Source organism: Berghia stephanieae, chromosome 6 (assembly GCF_034508935.2).
Source record: "Berghia stephanieae isolate SIO BIC M18660-M18661 chromosome 6, UCSD_Bste_1.3, whole genome shotgun sequence".
NCBI lineage: Eukaryota > Metazoa > Mollusca > Gastropoda > Nudibranchia > Aeolidiidae > Berghia > Berghia stephanieae.
The window spans coordinates 23,487,175-23,499,063 of record NC_088365.1 but is presented as its reverse complement, the minus strand read 5'-3'; the positions used below and the strand labels follow the sequence as shown (position 1 = coordinate 23,499,063).

General features: G+C 36.4%; 1 protein-coding gene across 3 annotated transcripts; it reads right to left on the bottom strand.

Moving 5' to 3' along the window:
* Positions 1-256: 256 nt before the first annotated feature.
* On the bottom strand, positions 257-11,867 carry LOC144974705 (DNA/RNA-binding protein KIN17-like). 3 transcript variants are annotated; one of them, XM_078917862.1, is made up of 10 exons: positions 11,765-11,867; positions 9,720-9,866; positions 7,853-7,947; positions 7,160-7,324; positions 6,417-6,698; positions 5,447-5,573; positions 4,448-4,570; positions 3,680-3,779; positions 1,357-1,457; positions 257-387 (listed from the first exon to the last, which is right to left on the bottom strand). In XM_078917862.1, exons 2-10 carry the CDS (start codon positions 9,837-9,839, stop codon positions 316-318), a joined length of 1,185 nt encoding a protein of 394 aa, XP_078773988.1. In that variant the 5' UTR covers positions 9,840-9,866; positions 11,765-11,867; the 3' UTR covers positions 257-315. The 3 variants fall into 3 exon arrangements, with proteins under 3 accessions (XP_078773988.1, XP_078773990.1, XP_078773987.1); XM_078917864.1 differs by lacking the exon at positions 11,765-11,867 and adding an exon at positions 11,613-11,631; XM_078917861.1 differs by lacking the exon at positions 11,765-11,867 and adding an exon at positions 11,565-11,613.
* Between the last annotated feature and the right edge of the window lie 22 nt (positions 11,868-11,889).

Below are 11,889 nucleotides of genomic sequence, written 5' to 3'. Positions count from 1 at the left end.
TTTCTAGTAGATTTTATTCTATATTAATGAACCAGACTCTTGAACTAATTTTGGCCATCTGACCCTTTGGCGCTTCTGAACTCTTATAATATACCTCTGTTATGACAAGGACCAGTTACAGTAACATGTGTTCAAAGACTTCCCCAGGAAACTAAACTGGGACAGAGTTTGCTTTCAGTGTCCCAGGTCACTCAGCATGATAAAATCCACCAAAGGACGATGAGTTGTTTTACAAAGACAACTAAAAATACATAAATTTGTTTTTTCATGGATCTTTTATTTATCTACAAATCTGATGGTCTGTACAATGTTGTGTCAGGAGTCTTGATGAATTTTACAGATGTCCCCATAATCCACGCCTTCAATAAGACGTCCTTTTAACAAACCCTGGGGGGGAAAAATTACAAAGCATTTGAAATTATTTTTAAATCATCACTTCCAACTTATCTAAAAGTAACACACCCCCCCCCCCCCCCCTACTAAACAATAAAAAACAAACAAAACAACAACTTGTATTTACAAAATAAGAACAAATAGACGTTTTGCTTATAAATAAAAATGAATCATCATTTTACATGGACTTTTTAAAAAATCAGTCGTGATAATCACCATGTTTTAGTCCTTGTTATATTTTCATTGTGTGTTAACTTCTGAATTTTGCAAGACAACATAATAAAGACATCAACTTTCAGCATTATAAATAAAGGCTTTGTACTTGTACACTTGTTCCACAAAAATCAGGACAAAAGATTTTTACATTTTTGTAACAAAAAAGGTGTTTTGACACTTGGTCTAAAAGGATTCAATGCCTTGCTGGGGGGAAATGAAGTTTAAACTTAACTTAAACTGACCCCAAACGGTTGCTTCAAAGAAACAATCCATTTTCAATAAGTGAAGGCCACTTCAAAATTAAGATCAGCAGTAAAATGTGATTCATGACATTTATAATTCACCTTGACAGATCAAATCAACCAAGCCCCCATAACAGCTTGTTTCTAAATTCGTACATCAAATGAACCAGCACACTTTCTTTTCCACTGAGAGGAGGAAGCAGATTTTGGAAAAATTAGGCACATTTTGGGTGGTATAACAGATGATGAAGATGATGAAGATTAAGCTGCTTAAGTTTCAGGTCCTTGGGTGGCAGACGATTCATATCATCTCTTTCCGTCAATGATCAATGTAAAATTTTCACATCTGAGCAACTCCTGGTCAGTCCACTGTCTTCTTTGACCGTTTTCCATACTGTTTTTATCACACTCAGTTTCATGCAGGACAACGTATCCAAAATATTCTTAATATTCCTCCTCTGAAAAGGGGAAGTGTAAGCAGAACAAGAGCAAAATGTGTACCAACCTTACTAATTCTAACAGAGCAGCAAAATTTCTTTTCGTTCATGTTTTCTAGGACAGCCTCCTCTCCTCTGTATGCTCCATTCACCAGTTTCACTGTCTTGCCTGATAAAATATTAAATGGAATAACAAAAATGGACATTCATTTGCTTTCATAATGCCAAGTTTCAATTTCTATACAAAAGTATGAGTATTTATGCGGCTATGTGGTCTAGTGGTATGACACTTGCATTTGGATCGTAAGGTTCTGGGTTCAAGCCTCACTCGGCGCATAGTTGAGTCTTCAGAAAAGGCTCTTTACTCACACCATACTCTGGTGTAAAAAAAGTACCAGGCCTTTAACAGCATTGTCTCTGTCGGAAAAAATGTAATATCACCTAATAGGTGTCATGTCTTGTTCTACAGTAGAACATGAAAGTAACGTACTCGGAAATAGCGAGAACTCGGAAATAGCGAGTAAAATCTAAATCCCCGTTTTTTTCTCTTATTTGAGTCAATAAAATTAACATGAAAGTAGCGAGTATGAAAAAGAGGTCAACTCGGAAATAACGAGCATTTCCTGCCCCAGCCTAGGACTTCGAACGAAGTAAAGCAAAACAACAGACAAGGGTGATTTAAATATTTTTAGCCAGCTTCTTTCCTTTTCTTATTTCTCGTTACGAGTAATATTACATAGTAGCCTAGTCCGTAGTAGTACATAGGAGGAGAAACAAATTTGGGTGGGGGTTGGGTGCGTGTGTTTGTGTGCGTGTGTGTGTATTGGGGGTGGGGGTCAATTATTCACTCAATGTGGTGCCACGCGACGCGCGAGGTAAGCACAGGCAGCCAACATGTCAACATGCCTCACTTAGCAGCATCGGTCAGCGACGAACGACAAGATCAGCGAGAGAAGGGAGCGTGGAACCATCATTTCAGTGGGTCAGTGGAGTGATGCGCTTGATTACCTCATCAAACATGCCTAGTGCATACAAACACTCGCACACACACACACACACACACACACACACATGAAATCTTGATGGAAATGGAAGGGGTGGGTTTTAGGGGTGGATCAACTTCAACCCGTGGCCATCATTACGTAGTTAACAAAGGCCGTGTTCAACCCCACCCCCACCCCACTTTATCCACACACAGTCATTTGCGGTACACACGCACAAACACACATACACACACACACACACACACACACACATTGTCTTTCCATCTTTTTGTACGGCCGAGTGACCTTTTCTGGCAACTCGGGAATAGCGAGAACTCGGAAATAGCGAGTAATCAGGAGTGAACCCGTCGAACTCGCTATTTCCGAGTTCTACTGTATATGTCATGTGTTGCTGTTGGTCAGGGACCTCTTGACCTTGAAAGCACTTTGAGCACGTTAAGTGGATATTGCACTATATAAATGTTCTATTCACTTAAAATCCATTTGTTAAATAGCTATAAACCTAAAAACAAACCCAAAACAAAAAAAAACCAATAAACTAACTAAAAATGATGCAAAAACAAATCAAACGTTGGATTCGAGAACATCCGTAAGAGTGACTGAAAAAAAATGGTGGAAAATAAATTCCAAAGCATAATTGTATGAACAACGTCTTCCATTTATCATTATAATTCATAATTTAAATTAAACATTTGGAAAATGAGATAACATTTATTGATCTTTAATTACAGCTTACAATTTTCCGCAAACATCTTCAATCTAAGTTTACATAAATATGAGGTTTCCACAAAAAGTCACAAACCATTGCTGATGCTGAAGTGACAGTTTTAAAACCAAAAACTAGAGGTGCCTAAATAAGTCAACAAAATGGAGAGAAAGATAAAGGGAGTAAATGTGACTCATAAATAAGGGAACAAAACATGTTTTGTCCTTTTTTTTAGCTTTGAGCTTTTATATAGCGCAATATCCACTAAATGTGTTCAAAGCGCTTTACAAGGGGTCCCTGGTCAACAGCAACGTTTAACATGTAGGACGGGACATGCCGCCTGTTAGGCGATATTACAATTTTTCGGACAAAGACAACGCTGTTATCGACCAGGTACTCATTTTACACCTGAGTAAGGTGAGAGAATAAGAATAAAGAGTCTTTTCCAAGGACTCAACTATGCGCCGAGCGAGGCTCGAACCCAGGACCTTCTGATCCGAAAGCGAGTGTCATACCACTAGACCACATAGCCACACTTTATGTATGAGTCACATTTACTCCCTTTATCTTTCTCTCCATGACAGTTTTAAGTACCAACACCCTCCCTTCCCCCTTACCCCCTTTACAAATACAGTGAATATATTTCTTATTAGATTCACGTTGTCCACTAATCCCACTCACCAATGCTTGGTATGACTGTCTCGATGTGGCTCTGGTCTACTTTAAGTTTGTCTCCCGAGTCCAACATTTTAATGATCCCAGTGAACAGGTCTTGCACATCCTACAAATTACAAAGATTGAAAATTAATCCATTTGAATTAAAGTTTTACACGTTTCTGAAATGAAAACTGTAACCAGATTGTACAACACAGAATGTTTTGTGTAACGAAGTACATGGAGCATCCCTAAAATTCATGGCATTTTACAGTTTCCAAGTCTTTCCAAGTTTAGACCATAACTACGTACGTATCAAGTGTTGGTTGCAGATGGATAAATCTATAGAACAAACAGGAGTAAGCACTGATATCGGCTACAAACAAATTTAATTTGAGAGTTAACTAAGTATTATCATCAATATTACTATTTATCATTATGACAAGAAATGTCCCAATTATGACCTGCATATATAGAAATTCCTCAAATGCATAATAATTGATGAATGACAAATACCACGACGTACACTCTAACTTCATTTTTAATAGTTCCTGTATGTCTGCATGACATTTATATTGATATTTTACCAGCATCCAGGCGATATTGATATATGACTCATGTACTGTCCTTACAATAGCACACATCCATAAACAAAAATCAATGTCACCATCAATATCAATACCACTTCATCCTTTTTTAGAAGGACCATGGATAAATAATATATAAAATTCATTGAAATAAAAAGTGTTATCAATTCAATAAACCAATGAATATATTTTCTTGAAAATTACTTACGCGAACAACAGCCTTTTTCTTGTAATATTTCTCTCCCAGTCGTTTGTGAATCACCTTGACAACAATGCCTGAAGTCAACCAATAATCCTTGCGATTCTGTTTCTCCTTTTTCTTTTCTTCAGTCTTGTGAAAAATAAGATGAAAAAAAAAAATTAACAAAGAAACAGGACAAATCATTAAAGAAAAATCTAAGGTGGGAATTGAAAATCACATTTCCGTAACTGCTGCTACCTTTGAAGAAATCGAAATGAAATTTGATCTAACCTTTTCATTACCGAACTTTAAAAAAACATTAGACCTAAATCACTAGGTTGTCATCATCAGATTTCATGGTGGATAAAGTTGTGCATTGCTGTCAATATGAACAGGTGGCCATTAAGAAACTCTTCCTTAATTTTTACATTCATCGTTGGAGTAGATATTGTCAAGATTAGTTCACATTCATGATCACTCTATTTCTTAAGGATTGCTGTGCATTAGTCACACTTCTGGATTATTATTTTCACCGCTATATTGGACTTATTCCACGGATACATTTTACATCTATTTCTATTATACCCACGATTTCCCCATTTATTTGCACACCAAAATTTTATGTGTTGTTTTAATTCTGCTCAATTTGGAACTCCTTAGTTACATATCAAACGTTTTTTTGTGTGTTTACTTTCCATGATTTTTCTACAGAGAAGGCCTACAAAATATCTCTGTCCCCTATCTGGAATTTAGTCATTGTCTTTATGTCTTTATTATTTTTTGTTGTTGGCTGAAAAAGGGTTTTGAGCCTGAAATGTTCAGTGTTTGGTATTTTGTTCTTTTTTGAAGCTGTTATATTCATTTTTGTTTATAACTGCAGTGAACAGCACTCCACCTGGATTTATCTGTCCCTACCAAACCATTTTTTTTTTTTTTCAATTAGAAAAATTCGTTCTCTCAGGCTCTATGGCTCTTTATTGCTCTACAATATAACATTATCTATTTAAAGACTTGAAAGTTTCCAACCTCCATAATTTCATCCAAGGCAGATTTCGCCTTCCTCTTTTCAGGTTTTGATGATGTTGAAGATTTAGATTTGTCACCTGATTTGTCTGTGGATAACGATGCCGATGCCAGAGGTTTTGTGGGTAACCTGTATGTATGGGACGGCAACAGGGAGAATAAAAATGAATAAATAAATAAATAAATAAAAGTAAAAGCAACACAAATTTATATGTATAGTGCATTTCCTTAGTTCCCTCAAGCTTAGAGCACTTTTCAAAGCTTCATTTATTCCATGAATAGGGAACATGAAACCAAACTATTATTTCATGCATGTAAGGTATTCTCTTAAATATTAAACATTAGGAAAAATCATTGCTGACATTCCTAGATCACAAATAAATTAAAACTTTAGTCTTAGTAATCTTTGTTTTTGTTTTGTTTTTAAGGGTTTTACGGCGCTTGCAACACATTTAGGTTATATCAGCGCCAGTAAAAAGGAAGAAAATGGGATAGTAAAAAGTTATAGAATTACAATAAAAGCACCCAAGAAAAAGTAAGACATAGGGGAACTGGGAACAAATAGGGATCTGATGTAGATTCCAAGAGCAGACCACCAATGCACTTAGTTTGAGATCACCTAAAAGTCTCATCCAGACACAAGCACAGGTCCTATCTAAGAGGAATACACTCAAATGTTTACCAATCATTTAATATAATATGTAAACTCAACATAATACAATGCATAACAGAGAGATGATTTACAAGGAAAAAATATCATCTCCCAAAACTATAACTATACATTCGACTGTTTCCCTCCCAGCCAAGGAGCTCCGGCAAGGATCAGGACAAAACTAAGTAATCTCATTCCAAGACAATGACAGGAAACAATTGGGAAACGGGTATGGGGGGATAGAAGACACAGCATGTACCTCCCTGCCCACTATGGGAGGTCAGGATCCCCACCCAGTCTTAGTAATCTGATAAAACTTACACAGAAGCTTTAGTCAAAACGTCAGGCTTTTTTGCTCCCCCTAAACTGAATGTGATTTTTTCTTCTTCATCCTCCCTTTTCAACTCTGTGTATTCAACTGTCTCTTTGCTGGCACCAGCACGTTTGATCTGCTTCTCGATGAATTTCATTGTCCTTTCCTGGTCATCAACATCCATCTTTTCTTTGGCTTTGACAGCTTCCTGTCTTCGAATTGTCTCCGGATCTCTGTCAATATAAGTCACGTACCAGCCTTTCTCTGTGTCATCCACCACACATTTGCCTGTTAGAACAAACAAAAAAAAAAAGAAAAAAGTTAAGCAGACAAATATCATTGTTAATTTTTTAAATTTCAGGTATTAGCTAAAAGAGGTACCTTACTCTGAACTCAGTCAGTACTCTTTAATTTGTGTCATGTCTTAACTCCAATATAATTGCTGTTGACATGTACAAAGTTAATGGTATGGGGCAGAATCTTAATCTGTTTGGGATAGAGATTTTAAAAATAACTACTACTCATCATTTTGGGAGAAAGATTTTTAACACAATGATAGGGGTGGTTGTTTGGAGGAAATCACAAATCAAATACAAAACAAAAGAGAACAAAGACCTCTGTTACCATTAGCTGGTATATTATGTAATGTATTGATTACTGTGGAGTTCTTCTGAAACTTTTGAATCCATGCATAAAAAACGAAGAGACAAAAAAATATAATAGAATCTACCAGATAGAAGATTACATTCCTTCTTTTCCAAGGTATTTGACAAATTCAGTAAGTGTTTCCCACTGCGTGGAATTCATGTGGACATGTTCCTTGAAGGCGATATATTCCTGGTATATAATATTGGCATGGACACGCTTTGTGCCAAAACGTCTCTTTAATAACTCCAAGTAACCATCCTCAAAATCCCTTTGAAAAAAAAAAAAAAGGGAAACAAACATAAATATAAAACGCAGATCAATCAAGTCTGCATGAGTAAAAAAAATATACCAAGTATTAAAACCAACAAGTTGGAATTCTCCAGAAATCACCATGAGAAAAAAGCTAAAGTATGTAAGCTTAATGTTCAAAAGAACTAAAAAATAATTTAATTTAATTGCCCTTTGGCATTACACCATAATTTGCAGTTGTATAAAGATATAAAGACAACATAGATAATTCACGCAATACTAAACACTCCATATCAACCAGAATCAGCCATGTTGTTGTTAGGTCGACAATTTGGAGGTTAAGAATTTTCCTCAACCTTATCTACTCGGCTACCTGACAAAATAATTAAAATGTTAAGATGTCAATAATTATCTGGCCAAAAGAATCGACTGTCTTTTTTTCATCCGAAGTTTGTATTTCTTATTTTCTTAAAATAGAGTATGAAAAATATTGCTTATTCTTCCTCAAAAGCGAGATAATGTGAAAATAGATAATAAATGCACTTACTTAGAGAATGAATCCAAAATCTTGTCTGGATTTTCAGCAAACAATAGGAGCTGCCTTTGATGAGACTCTGAACTCATGTGACATTTGAATCCATTCTAAGGAAAAGATGCAATGAGACTCTGAACTCATGTGACATTTGAATCCATTCTAAGGAAAAGATGCAATGTGAATCTGAACTCATGCGACATTTGAATCCATTCTAAGGAGAAGATGCAATGTGAATCTGAACTCATGCGACATTTGAATCCATTCTAAGGAAAAGATGCAATGTGACTCTGAACTCATGTGACATTTGAATCCATTCTAAGGAAAAGATGCGATGAGACTCTGAACTCATGCGACATTTGAATCCATTCTAAGAAAAAGATGCAATGAACTCATGTGACATTTGAATCCATTCTAAGGAAAAGATGCAATGAGACTCTGAACTCATGCGACATTTGAATCCATTCTAAGGAAAAGATGCAATGTGACTCTGAACTCATGTGACATTTGAATCCATTCTAAGGAAAAGATGCGATGAGACTCTGAACTCATGCGACATTTGAATCCATTCTAAGAAAAAGATGCAATGTGAATCTGAACTCATGCGACATTTTAATCCATTATTAGGAAAAGATGCAATGAGACTCTAAACTCATGGGACATTTGAATCCATTCCAAGGAAAATAAGCAATGAACTCATGTGACATTTGAATCCATTCTAAGGAAAAGATGCAATGAGACTCTGAACTCATGCGACATTTGAATCCATTCTAAGGAAAAGATGCAGTGAGACTCTGAACTCATGTGACATTTGAATCCATTCTAAGGAAAAGATGCAATGTGACTCTGAACTCATGTAACATTTGAATCCATTCTAAAGAAAAGATGCAATGAGACTCTGAACTCATGCGACATTTGAATCCATTCTAAGGAAAAGATGCAATGAGACTCTGAACTCATGTGACATTTGAATCCATTCTAAGGAAAAGATGCAATGAGACTGAACTCATGCAACATTTTAATCCATTCTAAGGAAAAGATGCAATGTGAATCTGAACTCATGCGACATTTGAATCCATTCTAAGGAAAAGATGCAATGTGAATCTGAACTCATGCGACATTTGAATCCATTCCAAGGAAAAGATGCAATGAACTCATGTGACATTTGAACCCATTCTAAGGAAAATATGCAATGAGACTCTGAGCTCATGCGACATTTGAATCCATTCTAAGGAAAAGATGCAATGAGACTCTGAACTCATGCGACATTTGAATCCATTTTAAGGAAAAGATGGAATGTGACTCTGAACTCATGTAACATTTGAATCCATTCTAAGGAAAAGATGCAATGTCATGGAAAATGCATCAAATAAAAATAAATAAAATTCATTTCCTTTAATCTTCCTCATGGGGAAATGTTTCTTTTGGGCCTATTCCAAGTGAAGATCAGAATATCGCAATATATATATATATCAGTACTTCCTGGGTAAAAGTACAAGAATATAACAACAAAGCAGAGACCATTTTACAGGGCTATGCTACATATTGATGAACATGTTGTCACGGACATAGATCTCCCTTTCATACATCTTGACATATCATCTAGAGACATCTTTGGAAAACTATGATAAACATAAGTTGTTTTAGCAGCCACTGCTTAAGAACTCTACTCCTCACTTATATTTTTTTCATTAAAAAAATCCAGAGAGTTATATAAAGCGTAATAGTATGCGCCCAGAGCCTCCAACCAGGGGGATAGGTTGAGCGATATAAATGTGCATTAATATTATTATTATTATAATAATAGTAAAAGGACATTTGCTTCATTTGTCCACATTTTATAGCAACAATATTATTATCATTATTACAATAACAAACTCACCTCATCTCTACATTGTTTCTGACACATCTGACAGTACCATCTCAATTTCTGAAGACCTTTGGATTTGATTCGATTTGCAATCGCCTTGGGCGAGAGGAATCCAGGTTTCTCCTTACCCATCGTACAAGAAGGATTATTTATTCACTTCTGTAAGCAGAAAAATTACCGAGCAATTTTACAATTGATATTAATAATTGTTAATGTAAGGGAGTGTCCATGTACACAGTAACTGGGCACCTAGCCTCAGGATCTACATACACGGTACTGGGCACCTAGCCTCAGGATCCACGTACACGGTAACTGGGCACCTAGCCTCAGGACCTACGTACACGGTAACTGGTTTGCCGCTTACAATACAAGCAATGGGAGCTTGATGTGTTGTGTGAGTGTGTGTGAGTGTGTTTTAAAAAATCAATCAATACAATTAAATCCATTAAGGCGAGTTTCAATCTTACTTTAACTTAACACCAGATGCAATTATAGCTTAATTGAAGCCCGAGTTGAAATACCCTTACTGCTCTCATGGTGGAAACAATCTATTCTGCATTAACAATAGGGAATCTGTTATCTGGAGAAAAAATCAGTGCCACTGTCAAGAGGTTAAAATTGCGTGGAATATGCACCGTAAAGCACCTCTGTAACACTCTTTTGATATCAGGTGACCCATTGTTTATTTCATCTTCCAACATGCTGCCCCCCTCCCCCCTCTCTCTTGTCATAGTCATAGTGTCATTCCTTCCCCTTCCCATCTCATGGTAAGATTAAAACTTTCTGCTCAGTTTGCAAATACATTTAGGATTTGTCTCTCACTAAGCTAATGGATTAAAAACCCAAGACATTGGGTATCGGGTGTCTAATGCCAAACTATACATTTTCTGTATGACCAATTTAGTCATGCATGTGGCCTTCTGGCAGCCCAGTTACTGCTTACCTTCTAGCTATAACGCACACAAAAAACGGGGGGGGGGGGGATGAAAGAAATCAAGGTCATAATTTACCGTGCACTAAGCTCAATGCCACCTCGCCCTCCGTCCCAAAGCACGATACTACAAGGTTACCATGTACGTAGATCCTGAGGCTAGGTGCCTGCTTACCATGTACGTAGATACTCCATTAATATAATAATAATACCGTATGAAATGACCTTGCGTTTTTATCTTAAAACAAAAACCCCATCATTCTCTCGTCGTATGTGTGTGTGTGTGTGTGTGTGTGTGTGTGAGTGGTGTAGTAGTGTAGCGTGTGTGGATGTGTACATGACCAATGACAGTGATTGGTGTTAGTGTTATCATCCAAAGTGACATTTGGAAAACTTATGACATTTATAAACCGGGAGGAAATATGAAGTTTTCAACAAAATGAATCAGCCACAGTACAGTCAGTGACTTGTGATTGTGATGACTGTACACTGTACTCTTACTCTCTGGTACTTGTGTACCAGTCAGAGTCAGAGCGACTGTGAGTGAAGTCAATTTACACTTTACACGAATTAAATTATGAGCTTTTTCTCTCATTAACTGTAGCTTTAATTTTTGGGAATTCTTTTTATTTCAAAACAACACTGATAATAATACAGAACAAGCATAAGCTTTAGGTTCTTGTAACAATTTTCAAATTAATTAAAAGGGTTACGACGTCGACAAATCGTTCCGTTTTCCAATCATTGTCATTGGACCATTGGTCCAATGTCGGTTGAAGGCGAAGTTGAAGCCCGATAGTTTAGAGGGGCAACTTCATTTGGTAGCTGTCGACCTATATACCATGAATATGAAACCAAATTTATATGCATTTATCATTCTATATATATTTGAAGGTAAATAACACAAAAATTAGATATTTTTTTACAGATTGGTAACACTATTATTGACAATGTAACAAGGCAAGACCACTAACCGGATGTTTTGGTTTCAGGAAAATATACCAGTTTGGCATTTTTAACTCCAACCCTCCAAACTTGGTGCTACAAGGGCATTGTTTTGAAAAAGTTCCAATTTCATTCATATTAAAATATACCATATCCATGCAAACACATCAAAGTCTGATACCTCCTTGTACTTGCTTCACTGCCTGATGGTTCTTGTGAAAAGCCGTTGTTCGATACAACGGTGTTGCAAATTTACTGCATGGTGTGGTAACTTCTTAATGTTACGAAAATATAAGGAGTAAAAAG

What these genes read in the sequence shown, in the direction of transcription:
- LOC144974705 (XM_078917862.1), bottom strand. Translation starts at nt 9,839, where the DNA reads ATGGGTAAGGAGAAACCTGGATTCCTCTCGCCCAAGGCGATTGCAAAT. An exon ending in ATTTTGGATTCATTCTCTAA is followed by an intron (nt 7,325 to 7,852) that starts GTAAGTGCATTT and finishes TTTTTTTCAAAG; the next exon opens with GGATTTTGAGGATGGTTACT. An exon ending in GTTTTGACTAAAGCTTCTGT is followed by an intron (nt 5,574 to 6,416) that starts GTAAGTTTTATC and finishes CCATACATACAG; the next exon opens with GTTACCCACAAAACCTCTGG.